This window comes from Neopsephotus bourkii, unplaced genomic scaffold (assembly GCF_033783945.1).
Source record: "Neopsephotus bourkii isolate Nb327-2 ecotype Australia unplaced genomic scaffold, CSIRO-AGI_Nbou_v1 NB_1589, whole genome shotgun sequence".
Taxonomy (NCBI): Eukaryota; Metazoa; Chordata; class Aves; order Psittaciformes; family Psittacidae; genus Neopsephotus; species Neopsephotus bourkii.
This window is the reverse complement of record NW_026902065.1, coordinates 3,792,745-3,811,760: the sequence shown is the minus strand read 5'-3', so window position 1 is coordinate 3,811,760 and position 19,016 is coordinate 3,792,745. Positions and strand designations below refer to the sequence as shown.

Here is a 19,016-nt window from a genome sequence, read left to right as displayed (position 1 = left end):
TTTGTAGATTGGCTAGAGAAGAGGCAAAATCCTCAAAGCCAGTGCCTGAGGTCCCTTAATTGCTCTCAAGGATGAACTGAGGGGAGGACAGGGTTGAGCTCTCTGTCTGTGTTCTCTGAATTCCCACACACAAGTCCCCACAGAGAACCCAGCAGCCTCAGCATGGATCAGAGGGGCTCCAAACATACCACACACGGCCATCAGCATCAGTGGCCATGCAAGGTCTGTTTTTTCCTGGGGGTTGATGGCTACAGTGCCATGTCTGCTCCAGGGAACAGCCTGATCCTATTTTGTGGCTTCTGTGTTATGCTTTTTCCTGCTTTATGTGGTTGTATGAGGCAATGACTGCCTGAGCAGCTGTTCCCACATCTTCCTCTGCCACCCTTCTGAGACAAAACTGCTGCATTTCTGCAGGCCAGCATCAACCTGGCAACAGAATCCCTGGGGACAAAGCAAGGGGTGTCCTTGCCTGGAGAAGCCCACCCACAGAGAGTCTGAACTAACTCCTGTAGCTAATCTGCAGCACACTGTTGACTTTATTAAGCAGGGTAAGGGTGCAAGAGAAAAAATCCTTTTGATGTCTCCCTCCTTGCTCCCACGCTTTACCTGCGTGGTGACCTGAGTGTCACCACCTCCCCTCTCTCTGCTATGGATGCCACTGAGTACAAAGTCTGTGTCTCTGAGGCTCCACTGACCAGGTGGGAAAGTGTGGAGGTTCTTTTGGCTGTGCATGCTCATGAGCCTTACATCACTGTGCACAGGGCAAGGTCTTTTGCACCGACCAAGAGCAGCCTAAAGGCTGCTCTGGTTTATACACCTCAACACTCATGAATTCACTGATGACAGCCCTGAGGAGCTGAAACTGCAGGTCAGGCTTGTACTCTTAAGAGTCCCTTTCCTCCAGCCACCTACCTATCTCCCTACTACACTGTAAACAGCATGCAGAACTGATAAAAGAGCAACTATGGCAGGTCTCCTGTCAAGCCTTGGTGTTGGGGCAGACTGCAAGTTTGCACAGAAAGAATTGGCTTCATTGGGGTGGGAAACCACCCAGACACCAGGGCAAACATCTTTGGCTGAGCCCCATCCCCTCAGTTGCCATCAGTGTCATTGGGGAAAACTGTGACTCAGCTGGTCTAGTTTAGGTACTTCTTTGGGGTGGGAAAAGTTGCATCCAAGGAGCAGCTACTTCTCCCTTTCCTATACTAGCTCCCCTGCATATTTTCCTTTAGACTTAACAGCAATTTGGTTAGTAGACAGCAATGTGTTTAACGAGAGAATATTAACAGCCTCCTTAATTCGCTTACAGACACGCATGCCACCAACATGCAGACATTTTGCAGGACTGCTTTACAGGGGTCAGTTCACAGACTTAGACTAGCTGTGCTGTCATTGGTGTTCCCTTCATCTTAATGAATCAAATATGTCCTATAATTAGTTTTCATTTGTACTAATACCACACAAATCTTTCATTTCCTAGTCAGTTCAGTTTACGAATGGAAAGTATGCAGGCCACAACTTTTTACAGTGTTCTACAGAAAGAGCTGTTTTCAGGCACAAGTAGTACATGATGATGTTCAAAGGAAAAAGAGAAATCACAAAACCAATAGAAGAGTGTATTTGCTTGGGAGCATAGAGTACACAGCTCTGTGTTGCAACACAACCTGAATTGCAAGGATTTCGTGCTTTTTAAACACCATCCATGTCATCTGGGAAATATTTCTGCAATAATAAATAGGCACACAATGTTCTGAAAGGTAAATGGCTCCTTGTTTCTCCAAAAGCTTTCTCAGTCAGGCAGTGCAAGTTGCTGCATCCCTTTTTGGTGTGAAAAAAGTGCTGTCGTTTTAATGCTGTTTTGTAGGTACCCAGTACGGCCTCTGTAGAAATACCACTGGTGGGAGATGGTGGGCTTATTTACATCAGATTCACTGAAATCGAAAAGCGCTAAGAGGACAATAGCTGCTCCTAGAGAAATACTTCATGCAACATGTACACTATGGGTCACATAGCTCACATGCACGTTATACTTGCCTTTATATACATATACATACACACACCCAAATGTCAATCTCCGATTATTGCCCAATTCACTTCTACTCTTACTCAAGCAGTTACAATAGACTATTTCCTTCGTAAATGGAGAAAATGTATTTTTTCCATTCTCACATCAGTTAAGGTAGAGGTTTTAATTTAAACATTTGAGATCTCCTGAAGGAAAATACTTACCTCAAATGTGCGCAAAACTTTAGCCAATGCCCCAACTTCTTCTTTCAGAGAGAAAATCAAAGATATCACACCATTTTTATTTGAGGATTCTTCAATGTACATGGATTCCTGACAGAAAAGAGAGCAAACAAACAAACAAATTTTACATTCACCGTAGGAGTCAGTTTTGCTTTGCTCTGTTTCCTTTTTGCACAGCATTAGCAACATAAAGAGGGTATAAAGTTGCTTTAAGTGGAAATCAACACAATTGTTGCTGCCAGAAGTAGAGTAGCTCTAGGGCTGATCTAATTTATGATGGTAGAGACAAAAATCCGTTCTTTCAAACTAGGGGCCATGTGGGAGTAAAGTAGTCAAAAAGGACATGAAAATAATGTCTGCCTTGCTTCACCTCTTAAATGTATCGAAACCAAGTATAATTGCAAACATTACTGTACTTTGGCTTCAGCTGCAGTGCAAACACCTTCCCTCAGGCTTTCTTTCCATTAACACTCAGGATTAAGCAGAAGGATGGAGATGAGCTCTGTGCAGAGATGCAGGCCATGATCTATGTTTCCCTTCAGTTCTGTTTGGACCCTTCCAGGCAGCATCAGGAGATATGGTATTCACAATAGGGGTATGGAAAGTGGTTTAAAACCAAAATAACAACAACAAACAAGCAAAAAGAATACCAAAAATGTTGGAGCAAATGCTTAGATCTTTCCTAAATTCCACAGTGAGTAGAGACTCAGGGCAAGACATGTTTTCATTTATGCTTTTTCCCTTTCTTTTACTGATTTTCTCTGCAAATTCCAAAGGCAATTTCTACTATTCCCAAGCAAGGAGAATGTTTATTTGAATTATTTTCATGGTTCTCGTTACCAGAATGCCTTGGTATTTCTCACTACATGTGTTTCTTTTCACAAAAGCCCTGTTAAGTAGGAAGGAGTTATTTCACCACTCCAGAAACAGGAAACTGAGTCCTGGATGGGGCCCAGATGTTCAGAATTATCTGGGTACCTGACATGGCAGGTAAGTGCCTGGTAAGATTTATAGAATTGCTTAATTTTCCTGAAGACAGTAAATTGGATGCACAACCAATACAAATGTTTGAAAGTCACATTAATACCCTATTTGTTGGAGGCGGGGATATTGTGCTAACAACTGCTGGCCTAGGGCAAATTGCCCCTGGTTGGTATTTCGCAGATCACACTGGACACCTGCAACAAGCACAGGTCATGGACCAAAACTTGACTCAAGGCATCCACTCAATTTTTCTGTATGCATTTGAAGTTCTGTATTTTCACTCAAAGCCTGTCCTTATTATAGCTGTTGCTTAATTTAAGATATAAATCAGAGTATAATGAATCTCAGTTCCCAAATACTGTCCTTAGAAAAGACAGTCTTTGTAGCAGACAAATTAACAACCAAATCCAGCTGCCTTGAAGCCATACAGTTCTTGGTGGGACTACATTTTCTGAAGCAGTGTTATAAGGAATTGTCTTCTTTTGTAAAGTAGATAGTTACTGATTATTCAGGCTGTCTGTGAGGCTGCTGCTAACCTGAGAATTCACTGTCAGAGACTGGCAACAGATTTTTCTATCTGACTTCATTTCCAGAGGCTGCAAAGGTTATCCAAATGTTTTTTACCTTTATGGGAAACATCTAGTGGGGACTGTAGTAGAAATACTGTTTTTATGCACCGAAGGGAAGATTGTCAACTGTTAAACTGTGATGTTTCCCACAGCATCCCAGTGTCTCCTGGGTCCCCACACAAACAGGTAGTTGGCCCAGCTCTTACATGATGGGAACCAAGAGGAAAAGCAGCCAGGAGTGATGTGGCAGCTGGCTGATGAAACCCATTTACACCTCAAGCAATCTCATTGCAAGGGAAATTGAGGACAGGAGTCTGCAAACCAAATGAAGGCATCTCAGAAATTTTATGATAGTGTAACCAAAATGCATCTGAAATGCCTTCTATGTGCTGTTTTGACCTTCTGTTTTCTCTTACCACAGCCAAAACTGATTTTAAGGACAGAATTGTGTCTGCCCAATGGACTGAGAATTTGGTTTTCATGGTCTGCACTGGAATTGTTCTAAAAACATTGCAGTTATGTATTTAAAATACTCTTGCCAATACATGAACTGAGGATCAACTTCTATGGCAGGTTGACATGAATCTGTGTGACAAAGGAAGAATTTGTGGTTTGGACACCTGCAGGAGATATAACAGAAGGTTCAAGTCCTGCAAGGTAATTCTGATGTTACTTTATACCGTGAGATGACCCAAAAATGCCTTAAAAAACTTCTTTCCAACCCAGATAGATTTTCATTGGTCACTAACCTCGATAATCAGCCTCTTTCAATCTGTTGTCACTCATTTTCCCACTCTTGTAGATCAATTTAAGCTGATGTTTAAATTAAGACACATTGCATTAGGAAGAAGGCACTAATCATGCGAACAGAGCGATACTTGCTTAACATCTTGCACATTTTTATATGCACTCTCTTCACTTGAAAGTCTTTGCACAAATGTTAGTTCCAGCCTAAGTCGGCCCACAGAGATGACAACTTTCATTAGAAGGGGAAAAAAAAGAGTAAAATGATCGTTTTCCTGGTAACCAGTTGTTATCAATAGGTATGGAGGCAGTATATATCAGTACACACTGGGGACAACATACATCGACACATAAACTGGAGGTAATGAACACCAGTGTACACACAGGAACTCACATTTATTGGTGAGTTTTCTGTAGTACCTATGCATAGTTTTAACTGCTGATCACAGTTTATCCATTCTCAGTTCTAATTTATTCCTTTTCAACATATAGAGAGGAACTGCAACTCTGGTGTTAGTTCTAGTTGTCTAGTACAATCTCAGAGACAGGTGATGTGTAGATGTAAGGATGTGTTTACCTGAGCACAAGGTAAATCTGCATTTTTTAGTTAACCACTTCACAAGTAGATTGATATTGCCTTTATGACACGTGCAGTATTGGAGGTCAATAACACAGACCTGTCAGCTTTCTAATCCATTTCTGAGCTGGTGAGATAAAGCAATTCAGAGTGAATTCCAACACTGTTAAAGCCAGAGGAAATTTTCCTTGAAGTTCAAAGAAAATGAGATTCCTAAGTTACTTCTGAAAATGAAACTAGTTTCCAAATCAGATTTCTTAGGGCATTTAGATGCTCAGCTCCACTAGATGTCATTGGGACCAAGCAGTTACACAACTTGGTAAAGTAGTAAGGTGGGACCCTAGAGAGCTGTTGTTAGAGTTCAGCCTTAGCACACAAAGTAGTACAATACAAAGCTTCCTTGGCAGCTCTACTCTTTAAAAAGCTTGTATAAATTGAAGCCCTTTTTTGCATGTCTTCTGCAGCTTGTCTCTGGCTTCAGCAGCATTGCATAGGACACATACACACAGAATTTGGTCTTAATAATTAACCATGCTGGCCTCAGGTTACATCACTTGCCCCTGTAATAAGTATACTGCCTGTAATCAAAAGGCATGGGCTTCAGGACTTTCCTGTATTTCTCAAAAGCAGAGAGTTCAAAGTCAGTCAGTAAACATAAAAAAAGGGGGTTGTCAGAGTCCCGGAATTTAACAAATATCTCCACCAGATGAGCAGGTAACTTCAGCTGCTTTCCTTTAACAGAAGAAGACAGCTTTCTTTCATCACACAGGTTTAAGACCCCTAAATTAGTTGTTGGTCTTTTCTGCTGCTTCTCCTTTTCTTTGCCATATATGCAAGGATGCTGTTGCAATGCTCATTTTCATTCTCACTGCACTTTTGTGAACACAGTTAACAGCAGACAAACGTGGGGACTGCCAAAAGGAAAACAGTGGCAACCAGGCACCACAAAGCACCGGGACAGTGGCATTATTTCCTCCTACACTGGGTCACACTGCCTCTTAGAGAGTAGGGGACAAAATTTGCAAGCAAGCAGGGGGAGAGGCAGGAGGAAGGCAGCCACAGCCACCCCCCCTGCAAAGAGCAGGCACACAGACCCCATCACTTACCTGGAAAGGGTCACCATTCATTTTGCAGTGCTGTGTGTCCATGTTGCAGAGGCAGTGGTGCCCACTCAGAGAGGCCCCTTTGTCGCTGCAGGTGAAGCCTTCTGACCTTACTACAGTGGCCAGAGCTCTGTGCAAAGGTATTTAAAGTGGAGCAAGCAAGGCAAAGCCATCCCTTTCTCCCCCCTCTCCCTGGCTCCCTCCTCTGGACACGGTGCCAAGGGGGCGTTCTCCCTGCACGCCCCCCCCACCCACCCCTGGCACATCAGCAAGCTGCCAGGCTTGTTCACCATCTAGCCTCTGCGAGTCCCACCCCAGTGCATAGCAGCTCTCCAGCATATTGTTTCTATCTGTGCCCAATGCAGACGAGCGGCATGCTTTGAATTAACAGCCATCCTCCTTCTGATCAACATCAGATGCTGTTTTCGGTTTTTCATGTCAACACATCGTCTTTGGTTCAACCTTCCCCCCGGTCCATTCCCCCTGCTGCATGTGTGTTCAGCTTCAGGTGGATTCCCATCATGGCTTACTCCACGTGACCAGAGATCAGATGTTCCCCAGGGTCTGCTCTTTGGATGCCAAACATGAGCCAGGGTGAGTTGTGGCACACTGCAGCAGCTGAGGGATTTGTCCTGTCAGGATGCCTCCAAGAGGTCAGAAAGCAGGAGACATTGCTCCACACATCAGATATTGGAAAGAGAAACGCAGTATAAAGGAAGTGTGAGACAGGAGTTAGCTGCATGAACTTCACACTGAGTTACGAGTCTGGACATGGAGAGAGGGAAGAAGGTAAAGGAAGAAAAGGAGCATGGAAAACTAGGTTAGAGATACAGGACAGGAGGATGCAGAAAAAATGTAGAAGATGTACGTGTGCTTGTATATAGTGTCAGCCATAAAGAGCTACAAGGGGAACTGGGAGAGGGGCATAAATGACTTCAGAAAAGGCTGTAAAGGATTGGAGCCCAGATTTGATTTAGAAAGAGTCACCAAAGGGGTTGAGAGAATAATGCAAAGTCAGGGACCGATACTGGAGGGCATGTGGGAAAAAAAACACAATTGCATCAGCACTGGTTACCTTGGACCATTTCAGAGTCCAAACTGCCCCAGCTTCCCTGTGCTCTTTGAAGTACGTTGAGCATGGGTTCACCCCCCTCAGTGACATTGCTAACTGGGGTTTCCCGCTTGGGTTTCAAATTGCCCCATGTGTCTGGTTCCATGGCCCCTGACTGAGCACCTGAGCTTTGGTTCTAGTAGTCCTGCTCCGGGCTCTTGCTGTAGCACTGTGCAACCCTGCTCCTTTAAACCACATGCAGACACACACTGATGTCCCACGTTGTCTCTATCCAAAACTCTCTTGCCCTCATAAACACACACTTTCTTGGAGCACACACACATGCACTCACCGCACACATCCACCCCTGGCTCTGCTGCTAAGCCACAATTAAGAGGGCTCTTTGCACTGAAAATTGGCAGGTTCCCCTGGCCAGCATGATGCAAGTTCAAAGGGCCACGGACTTTGGCTGCTTTTCAGACTGCTCTTTCCCGCTTCTGCCTTTAGCCAGTGTTTGCAGAGCAGCAGCCCCCCGCAGCTGCATGTCTTCTGTTTTGCCAGGGTGTCCCTTCCTGTGTAAGGACGCTGGGACCACCCTTGGCTCGCAGCTCCCTGACTCCCCAGCTTGCTCAGGATATCCCAGTCCCTTTGGGGGAGCAGTGACCAATAGATGAGGACTTTGTTAGTAAGACCAGAAGCTCAAAATAAATTCCCAAATGAGGATTCAGTGAGTATCTACAGGGATACTCACTGTGTACCCTATGTGTGTATATGGTGGGGGGCAATCTCTCTTATCAATATTGTGCATGCATTTACCAGAGGTCTTCAAGCTCTCCTTTACGTGCCAGCCAGGATGCATTTCCCCACACCCCGGTGCACATCGTGGCTGCCACACCGCCCAGGCAGAACCCTTCTCCTTGCAAAGCCGAGCTCCTGAAACCTCCCGCAGCCCGCTGCTTAAAAGCTTTTTGGCTGCACCTCATCCATTCACCTGCCCACAGGGTTTCCCCCGCTCCTCCCGTGTCCGGCAGGTGGCACTGTGGCCCCACTGCAGCGGCCGCCGAACTGGGGAGCGGGCCGAGAGGGGGAACGCGGACGGACACTGGCTGTCCCTTCCGCCTGCCCTCGGGAAACGGGGGGCTGTCCACCTCCCAAGCATCACCCAAACCCCGCTCCCACCCTACTGCCCTGCCCTGCCCTGCCAGAGGGCTGCAGCCTTGGAGGCGCCGGGAAAAACACCCCCCCCCCACCCAGCCTCCAAAATTTCTGTGTCCAAATCGAGGCGATGGGGGAAGCAGCGCGGTGTGATTTATCCCCCGGGGCTGTGATGGACGCGGGACGCGTGGCCGCACAATGGGGCCACCCGGCGGGGCCGGCGGTCGAAGGGCCCCGCTCCGCGGGCTCGAAGGGCTGGGGGCACCGGACACTGCGGGAGCGGCGGAGGGGCTAGCGGGCCGGGCCGGGGCTGAGACCGGGGCTGGGGCTGGAGCCGGGGCTGGGAGCGGAGGGGGGGCGACTGCCGCCGCTCCTGCTTTTCTTGTTTTATTTTTCCCTTTTTTCTTTCTTCTTTTTTTTTTTTTCTTTTTTTTTTTTTTTCCATTTTTTTGCAGCCCTATATGCAAACTGTCACTTCAGGTTAGCACAAGACCTGCTGTAGCTCATTAGCATGAGCTGTATCTAATATGCTTAAAACCTCTAATTATTTATTATGCCCTAATTGGCAGCCCAAGAAATGTCTGCAAAGCGGTGAGTGTTCATCCCAAAGACGCCTCTCGAGAGGAATTCAGCAGTGTCCCTGGTCAAACGTAATTTTTAATTCTTCATTAGGGCACAGGCTTTATTCCTCTTGTAGACGGTACAACACTAAGAAAACTCGTACAACTTTGTCCCGAGAACTAGACTGCCTCCGCCCTGGGCAGGGTGGGCAACAATTACTCACCAAGACGGTTTAGTGCTCAAAGTCCTTCTTTCTCTGAAGAGACGCTTAGGAAGACATGCTAAAGTTTGTCAAGTATGCAAAAGTGCAGGCAGATGCCCCTTGAAAATTGCTTACCCGAAGAAAAGGGGGGAAATAGCTTTTCTTCCTGCCTTCTGAAAGTAGCAAAGTTCTGGAAATTATGTTCACATAGAAACCGTTTCAAAATGAGTTTACTTCTCTGAGGTCGCCCCCCACCTCCTAATTGCCTTTTCTTTTTTTTTCCTTCCAAGTCCGTATTATGTTTCTTCGGGTTGCACCAACTATTTATTTATCTTTATTCTTTCCCTCCTTCTTTTCATTCATTATTCTCTCTCCCTCTCTTTTTTTCTTTTACCCCCTTTTATTTTTCCCCCCTTCCTTGTGTGTGTGGCTTCTCGGTCTGATCTGTAGCTTGTTACCACCCACTGCACGCTCTCTCCTGCAGCCGAGGTGTTTCTATACAAACTTCAGCGTCCAGTTGTCATATTAATTATTACACTGAGTAATGACTGAAATAGTCAAAATAAGGGGAGACTCAAGAGAGCTTTTTCTTGCTGCTCAAAGATTCAGCAAAGAAGCCTTGCAACAAAGCACTAATTGGTCCCCAGAAATACACTGACAAGGCATGGAAGATAGGTTTCATAAAGCCCAGCAATTGTGAAGGGGGAAAAGATCCTTGAATAGACCCCACGCTTCTTTTCTAAACTCTCTTGCTGAGCAAAAAATGGACTGCTTCTTGAATACTGGACTGATCTTGAATGCTATACCCAGCAGAGAAAAAAATGCACCATTTATTGTAAGTTTTTTTTCCAGCTATTCATGTGTTCTATGTGGAGAATAAGCTGGTTTTGTTTACCATGAAAGACCTTTTACTTTATTTTCACTCTTGGGGGGGAAGCTGAAAAAGGGAGGGGGAGGGCTAGGGGAGGGAGAGAAACACATGTGCCCAAATCCAGACGAGCTGCCTACTGTAACAAAATGGAGTGTAACAAATCCTACAGAAGTCCCGAATGTATCGATTCTTTGAAGATCTATATAGATTAACGACTTTCGTTCTGCTTTTCCAAGACGGCATTTAATCATAACGTAAATGGTCTTTAAAAAAGAAAAGGGGAAGGGGGAGGGGGAGGAGAAGATGGGGGGGGAAATATACCAAAGTTTTATTTATTTTTTTTTTTTTAAAAAAGCAAGGACTTCAAAGGACCTCACAAGTGTGGCTACAATTTAGGCACACAAAAAAGCCAATATAAAATAAGGACAGTTCAAGATTTTCTTAAGGGGGGGGGGAGAAGGAAAGAAAAAAAGCCCAATGAAAAGGGCAAAAGCTATTTATCATTATGTTAGAATTAAGAATTTCAAAGTGCAGGTGCAGGACTGTGCATAGAAGTGGGTGGAGGCATGGGACCGTGAAACAATATTTATTATCTATAAACCTGGTAGCCCCAGCCCCCTTACCCTCCACAGAGAGCAGCCAGCGGAGCTTCCAGCATTGGCATCATCTCAACCAAGGCAAGGGGAACGTTTGCTCACCAGTGGCAGTGGATCATAGAAATGTAGAATTACAGAATGGGCTGGGTTGGAAGGGACCTTGAAACTTATCCAGTTCCAAATCGCTGCCATGGGCAGGGACACCTTCCACAAGACCAGGTTGCTCAAAGCCCTGTCCAACCTGGCCTTGAGCACTGTCAGGGATGGGGCAGCCACAGCTTCTCTGGGCAACCGGTGCCTGTGTCTCACCACGCTCAAAGAACTACTTCCTGGTATCTAACCTAAATCTACTGTGTTTCAGTCTAAAGCCATCACCCCTTGTCCTGTTACTACATGACCTTCCTTGTTAAAAATCCCTCTCCCAGTTTCTCGTAGGGTCCCCTTCAGGTACTGGAAGGCTGCTCTAAGGTCTCCCCTCAACCTTCTCTTCTCTAGGCTGAACAACCCCAACTCTCTCAGCCTGTCTCCATAGAAGTGCTCCAGCCCTCGGAGCAACTTCATGGCCCTTTTCTGGACTCACTCAAGCAGATCCACGTCCCTCTGGTGTTGAGGGATGGAGAGCTGAACCCAGTACTGCAGGTAGGGTAAGGGAGGGAGGTGCTGAGCAAAGGGAGGAAAAGACTCTGTTCTTCCGCCTTGCCTCCACCCCGGGCCTGGACAATGGCGGGGACAGAGCCACAGAGGCAAATTGATATGCGAGTTACACTTAGTGACCTCTGGGATTCCCATTTTTTGCCTTTTTAAGAACCCTCTGAGACTCCAGAAGCCCAGAAACTCCAGCCTCACTTTGCCATTTCAGGGAGAAAAGGTGGGAATTTTCTTACGTGGTGTTTCCATGACAGTTCTGGCAGTAGGCTGCTCCATATGTCTATATATGTCTCTCTAAACACGTATACAGTTTACCTGGCTGCAATTATTTTTCTATCTATCTCTTCCCAAGGCCTTGGGGTCGCAGGGCTGGTTCATTGTCATTTTCTCGCTCCAGCGATGTCACAACGCAGAGCTGATGCAACAGAGCAACAGCTATTTCCAGTGCAGAGAATCCTGTTGTCAGTCAAGGTGTGGTGTTGAACAAACCAACCAGACGACTTGGAACTGTAGAGCGAGAGCTCTCTATACAGAAAATAAGAAATAGTGTTTTATCTCCCTTAGGACTGGCTGTCCTGCCCAAGACAGACTAAAATCATTTCACCCTTTTCACATGCAATGAGACAGTAGGCTAAAAATCAGGCAGAAACTCAGTGACCAGTGCAAGAGGGCCCTGAAATAAATACAGCAGAGGTTAGACCAGACAGAACTGCTTCACTTTTTCATTGTACATGTGCATTAAAAGCTGCCATGTTAAAAACTACTACAAGACTATTCAGCAGGTGCACATTAAGGTTCTGCCGTGCAACACCGCTGCTTATCACAGTTTTAACTCGCGTGCTCAGCCAAGGCCAGGGCAGCAGTGGCAGACAAGAAGGGATCTCCACAGCTCCTGCCTGCTGTAATTGAGGCCAGCAGGAAAGCAGGGTTTAATTTTGCACTAATTTCCACTGAAACCTGAACAGGGACTGTGCAGGTCCACTCCTTTAATGCTTTAGAGCTGGTGTGAGCACCAGGGGTGAATGCCACTTGGCAGGGACTTCCTAAAGCCATAATCTCACCTGTGGCAAGACTGTCATACCATAACTCTGTTTTTTTTTTAGGGACTTGGAGTTAGGGGTCACACACATCTGAGTCTTCAGAGTGAAGAGGTGCAGAGAGAAGTGGAGATGAGGCACAGTTGAAGGTAGAAAATGTTGTTAAAGCTTGCACAGGTATGTGCTTATGTGAAAGGCAGGAGGGCAGGGAGAGAAGGCCATGCTGGAGTCCCCACTGCTGCTCATGACAACCACAGGACCACCAGCATGGCCTCAGGCTGCTCCTGGCCATGTGCTCCCACAGGGTTGGTCTGACCACCAAATCACATCAGCCCGAAGCTCTCAGCACCTCAGCACTTCTCTTCAGTGCTCAGAAAGGCGGTGGCCTGCTTTCACTTTGCAAGGTGCCATGCGAGGTGGTGAGGTCTCTGTGAGCTCCTTGGGACCGGTTAGGGGACTGTGTGGCCTGGGAAATGGGTTCTCATAGCGAGGGGAGTGCTGACACCTCATCTGCTTGCTCTGCTTAGCATACCCAGACTTTATGCTGCCCTCTGAGACAAACATCCCTCCCCAGGCCCAGTGCTGGTGGCAGTACTGTGGTATTTGGACCTTCTGAGTACTGTCCACTTTGGTAGCACCCAAGAGGAGGTTATTTTGGAAAAAATAAAAATAAAAATGTTCACCTAAACTGTGGTCAAGCCTTGGCACAGGCTGCCCAGGGAAGTGGTGGAGTTACCATCCCTAGAGGTGTTGTAAAAGATGTGTAGATATGGCACTTAGGGACATGGTTTAGTGGTGGTCTTGTCAGTGCTGGGGTAACGGTTGGACTTGATGACCTTAAAGGTCTTTTCCAACCTAAACAATTCTATGATTCTTTCTGTCCAACAACGTGCGTCCCTTGGCACTCAGCATTTCAAGAGCTAACTAAGGGAGACCTCTCCGGAGGTGGAGGCACGCTACTTCCCTGGCCAGCATTCCTCCCGACACCGCTCCTGTTTACCCGCCGTTGTTCGCCAGCCGACAGAGCCATCGGGACACACACACACACGGACCCGGCCGCTCTGAGGGGCGCAGTCCCCGGGCGGCGGGACGCGGACACTCGTTGAGCGAACTAAGCGGCACCGGGCATCCGGGTGCTTCCCAGGGACAAGCCCAAAACCCGTGCACGGAGAAGTTCCCCGTCCCGGGGCTGGCAGGGGCGCTCCTCCCGCGGGCATCTCCCGCACCGCGGCTCTCCCCTCCAAACCAGGTGCCGATGAGGTTACCCGCACCCCGCGCCGCAGCAGCGCACCCCCACCTCGAGGGGCAGCGGGAGGATACGGCCGCCAAACGCTCTGCACCCCCTCCCCCCCCCATTTCCTCCCCCTCCCCACCGGGGCAGGGCTCCCCCCTTTCTCCCGCACCCCCCTCACCCCCCCCCCGCGGCGCCCCACGCGCGCCGCCGCCCGCCGCCTCCTCCCCGCGCGGCTCCCCGGCGCGGGTGTTTGCTCAGGGCCGGGAGCGCGGCACGCGCCGGGCGCACGCACTTGCGACAACAAACCCGCGAGGGGCGGCGGGGCGGGGGAGCGGCACCGCGGAGAAAGGAGCGCGGAGGGGGGGGGGGGGGAGAGGGGGGGTGCGGGGGGAGGCGGGGCCGTGCGGCGGCCAGCGCGTGTGCGACGGGGGCGGCGGGGGGGGGGGGCGGCGGGGGGGGGGGGGGGGGGCCGTGTGTGTGTGCGTGTGTGTGTGTGTGTGTGTGTGTGTGTGTGTGTGTGTCGTGGTCCGCCTTCTCCCCCCCGCCCCGCAATGAAAAGGCGGCCGGTAAAGCCGGGGAGCGTGGAAGGCGCAAGGTGCAGTGTGTGTGTGTGTGTGTATGTGTGTGAGCGCGGGGGGAGCGGCGGGGGGAGAGTGCCTGCGTGTGTGTGTGTGTATGTGTATGGGGGGGGGGGGGGCGAGCCCCGTCCGCCCCTTATAAGAGACACAATCCCCAGCCACTTTTTTGCAAAAGGGGCTTTGCAAAGCAGGCTGCGCACACGCGAGCGACACGAGCCTCCCCGCGGCCGCCGCACGGAGGGTGAGAGGGAGGGGGGCGGGCAGAGCCATCCCCGCCGGGCTCCGCCGCCCGCTCCCGCCGGCCGCCGCTGCGCCTTCCCCCGCCGCCTGTTCTGTTATTTTATTTATACTTTTTTATAAATAATTCCTTTTCCTCCTCTCTTTGAATTTTTCCCGGCCGTGGGAGCACGGGGACCGGCCGCCGCTCGGTCGTCCCCGCGCCCATGGCCAGCGGCAGCCCCGCTAGGATGGCCAGCGGCGCCGGGCAGCCGCCCTTCCTGCAGCCGGCCTGCTTCTTCGCCGCGGCGGTGGCCGCCGCCGCCGCTGCCTCCGCCGCCCCTCCGGGGCCGCCCCCGGGGGCACCGCCGCCGCCGCCGCCGCAGCTGAGCCCGGCGGGCGGGCAGCCGTCGCCGGGCGGGAAGCCGTCGGCGCCGCGGGCCGCCAAGCGGCAGCGCTCGGCCTCGCCGGAGTTGATGCGCTGCAAGCGGCGGCTCAACTTCAGTGGGTTCGGGTACAGCCTCCCGCAGCAGCAGCCAGCGGCCGTGGCGCGGCGCAACGAGCGGGAGCGCAACCGCGTGAAGCTGGTGAACCTGGGCTTCGCCACCCTGCGGGAGCACGTCCCCAACGGCGCCGCCAACAAGAAGATGAGCAAAGTGGAGACGCTCCGCTCCGCCGTCGAGTACATCCGCGCCCTGCAGCAGCTGCTCGACGAGCACGACGCCGTCAGCGCCGCTTTCCAGGCCGGCGTCCTCTCACCCACCATCTCGCCCAGCTACTCCCACGACATGAACTCCATGGCGGGCTCCCCCGTCTCCTCCTACTCCTCCGACGAGGGCTCCTACGACCCGCTCAGCCCCGAGGAGCAGGAGCTGCTCGACTTCACCAGCTGGTTCTGAAACGCGGCAGGTGGGTCCGCGCCCCGGGAGGGACGGGGGAGGCCGGGAGAACCGGGAGGACACGGGGAGATACGGGGGCTGCACCTGCCGGGCAGGGTGGGGGGTGCCCGGTACTTACGAGCGGCTTCGGCAGCCGGCGCTGCGCTGGTCCCGGCGCGGCTCTGACCTCCTCTCTCTTTTGTTGTTACAGGACAGTTGCAAAAGGGAAAAAAACCCGATATATATCACACAGAGAAAGACAGAAATCCACCCAGAGAAAGAACCTGTTGCATTTTCCTCTCCCCCGCCGTCGGAGGGCGGTGCGGGCACGTCTCTCGCTCGGCGGGCGGGCACAGCGGGGTCGGGGTGGCCGCCCTGCCCCTGTCCCGGGGCACCGGCCGGGCTTTGCCACGGACTGCGCCCCGGTGGAGCGGGGGTCCCGCGGGGGAGCCGGGTGGCGGGGACGGTCGCTGCTCTCCTCGGCCGGCGGAGGAGCTCTGCCTCTCCCGCAAAGGGAGGGAACTCCCCCTCCGCGCCTCGCCGCGACCCTGCAGAGACCGGCGCTCATCACTCTGTGGACAAATTTAGTTCCCCAATGTTTGTGGAGGTGTTGAAATTAAGCTATGCTGTACTCAAAGAAGCTCTGTGCGCCCCCGCCCCTTCTCCTCACCTCGCCTTCCCCTCTCTCCGAGCTTTCCCTCTCGTTTCCATCATAGAATGCTTCCAATCTTTTTTCCTTTTTTTTTTTTTTTGTGAATTTTTTTATTATAAGAAAATCTATTTGTATCTATCCTAACCCGTTTGGGGATATATTAAGCTATTTTTGTACATAAGAGAGAGAGAGATTTATAGAGGTTTTGTACAAATGGTTTAAAATGTGTATATCTTGATACTTTTTTTAATATGTAATGCTTATTACCTCTTCATGTTTAGACTTGTAGTCGACGTTACCTTACAACTGGCATTTTTTGTATGTGGTTTTGTAAAGGACTTGGATTTCCTCCAGATGTACTTTAGCACCAACGTGTCTTACTTTATAGAAACTTTGTTAATGTATTAATAATATTATTAAACAATGTTCAAAGTGAACAAAGTTTATGCAGCTATTGTCCAAACGCAGAATGGTAGCCATTTGTATATGCTGCCTTTTGGGAAAAAAAAAATACACAAACAAACGACCCCTATGCCACTGCCTTTTCTTACTGTTTTATTACAAACTGACAAAGGTCCTGTATAACCCTGTTTTATACAAACTAGTTTCGTAATAAAACTTTTTTTAATGAAAATGATCGGCTGCCTGCTGCATGCAATTTCTACTTATTTCTTTCTGCCATTGACAACGATGAATGTAAGGACAAAATGTTCAGTGATGTTGTGCCAGAGCTAAGTTGCTTATGAAGTGCTTGTATCTGACGGATGTAACATATATATATAAATATCTTTATATAAATATGCAAAGATCCAGCGGTATCACCATTGTTTTCTTGCCCTTCTGTGTTGCAAATGCTGTACCCAAAGCAAAAGGCGAGGAGGTGATTAATGATTGCATTGTCCCTCCTGAAATCACTGCACATTAAAGAATTCCACACGCCCCCAAAAACCCAGGTCCCAGAAAAAGGAGGACGCTCCACCCTGCAATTCGGCAGCGTGACCCCCTTCCTCCGCGGCTAGGACCCCACGGGGCAGAAAAGCACGGGGGGGAACGAAGGCACACGGGAGGGAGGAAGGCACAAGGGCCACCGCGGTGCCTCAGCAAAGAGAGCGGCCGGGTAAATAAATCCGTCGGGGGATGGGGGAGGGGGCAAATGATGGGAAGCGAGAGGCGAAGTGGAATGAAATGAAATAAATAAATAAAGTAGTAGAACTGGGTGGCAGCTTAGAGACACTGGTCTTTCTAAGCTTGTTATTCTACCCAAATAGCGTGATCTGCCTGTAAAAGTACCCAATTACCAAGACTCAAAAAAGAAATTGGACTCTCCTCCTCTCTTCCCCCCCCCCCCCCCCCGGTTTTTTTTTTTTGGCTAGCCTGCTTGTTGTCAGTTAGCAAGGACGTGACCAGAATTCTCCTTCTCCTTTTCGCCTGGCTCCTGCATCACTTGCAAATTCAGTTTGCGTGCACTAAGCCAAGCGGAAAGCAAAGCGCAAAATGCATCTTTAAAAAGAGAGAGAGAGAAAAAACCCCAACAAAGAGCGGGGAGAACCAGTGTGTTGCACGGAGTTAAAAAAAACCCAGCCTGCTCAGCTCCAAATGGGCCGTCGGGTTGCGAGGGATGCGCTATTTCTAAAAAGAAAAACAGGAGGGAAAAACTTTGGAGCACCCCGGGATTTTCCCAGTGTGCACATATGTGCAGCTGTATGTGTGTGCACACACGCATAAGCAGCCGTGGCCATACATAGGTGTGCATATCAATGCACGGGTCCTTTCTGAGTTGCTTTAAAAATAAACACACGTTTGCCCCTTCGCCTCCTCCCCCCGAGTCCTGAAATGATCAAATGATCAATATATGATTTAATGCCGGGGGGGGGGGACGACGACGACGACGACGACGACAGGGAGACGCACAGGGGACGGGACACGCTGGGGTCATGAAATCCCTCATTACTTCAGCAGCACAAACACTCATTGTTTTAACCGCTAGTGGAACTAATGTTTAGTTATGAAAATAATAACCGTTATATGCCTCCGTCCGCTCTCCGTTTTACAGCATCTCCCTTTTTTATTTACCCACTTTCGCAAGTGCGCAGATAAGGTATGCAAAAGAAAAGAAAAGTGCAGCCAGTAATTTATAGCTATGAATATAACATTAGGATAATGTTTCATTCTGTTACAAAGGCGAAATTTCTCTTCCTTGTGTAGACAGGTGTTCTTTTTTGCTCACTACTGAATAGTAAATATCCAGACTCATTAAACTAAAGGCAAAGTTACGCTGTTGTTCGCTACAATGTATAAGGCAGGCTCAGAAATTCACCACCTCCTCCCTCCCTCTTCCCCTCAGCCCCCTCCCGAAAGAAAGGAAGAAAGAAAACACACACACACAGACACACACTCACACAATTTTCCTGAAGATAGGGAAAGGGCAAAGCAGGATTGGGGTAAATCTCATTACATCTGCTCTAATCGCTTAGCAACACAAAGCCTTTTCTTGTATGAGCGCGGAGAGCCTTTCAGCGCGCCCTGACAGACAGTATTCAGTCAGCATTAGTAAACTCCATAAATCAGGGACTTCTTTGGGAGCAGGATAAGTTTTAGAGCTACTCAGGGATGGGGGGGAGGTGGGAGGGAGGCGGGACAAGCGGGAGGGGGGTGCAGATGGAGGTTACTGGGCCACGGATTTATTAATTTATTTACCTATTATGTATTTATCGTAATGCTGGAAAAGCGTCCCGCTAACAAGCGCCTCTTCCCCAGTGTCCGTGTCTCCCCCTCCAGCTCCCAAATCAAGACCTTCTGGCAGCGATGGGGAAGCACTGCTAGACCCCCACCACGGCCGCGTTGGGCCGCGGAGGTGAGCAGCGCTGCCCACCCTAACCCAAACCCCAGTCGGGGGACCGGACCGTCCCCTCTGCGTGAGTTTTTACCCTCGCCCCCATGCCCGCTCCAGCCTCTCACCCTCCCCACAGGACCCTCCGATGACCAAACTTCGTTCCAGCGAGTGGGACCAGCGCTGGCCCTGCGGAGCCGCCGCTCCCCACAACCCTCCGCGCTCAGGTGAGAGCGGCGGGGGTACCCCGGAGATCATCCCTTGGGAGAGGCGCCCATCCCCG

At 49.6% G+C, this 19,016-nt stretch overlaps 2 protein-coding genes across 2 annotated transcripts in view; one reads left to right on the top strand and one right to left on the bottom strand.

Moving 5' to 3' along the window:
• PAH (phenylalanine hydroxylase) overlaps positions 1 to 6,415 on the bottom strand; it is a 38,990-nt gene extending 32,575 nt beyond the window's left edge. The window contains exons 1-2 of the mRNA XM_061371892.1: positions 6,228 to 6,415; positions 2,230 to 2,337 (exon numbers count right to left, since the gene is read on the bottom strand). Of these exons, the coding sequence (XP_061227876.1) occupies positions 2,230 to 2,337; positions 6,228 to 6,269 (150 nt within the window). The 5' untranslated portion in view covers positions 6,270 to 6,415. The remainder of the gene's footprint in view (positions 1 to 2,229; positions 2,338 to 6,227) is intronic.
• Positions 6,416 to 14,067: 7,652 nt separating this feature from the next.
• On the top strand, positions 14,068 to 16,715 carry ASCL1 (achaete-scute family bHLH transcription factor 1). Its single transcript, XM_061371891.1, has 2 exons — positions 14,068 to 15,282; positions 15,463 to 16,715. Exon 1 carries the CDS (start codon positions 14,601 to 14,603, stop codon positions 15,270 to 15,272), a length of 672 nt encoding a protein of 223 aa, XP_061227875.1. The 5' UTR covers positions 14,068 to 14,600; the 3' UTR covers positions 15,273 to 15,282; positions 15,463 to 16,715.
• Positions 16,716 to 19,016: the final 2,301 nt, after the last annotated feature.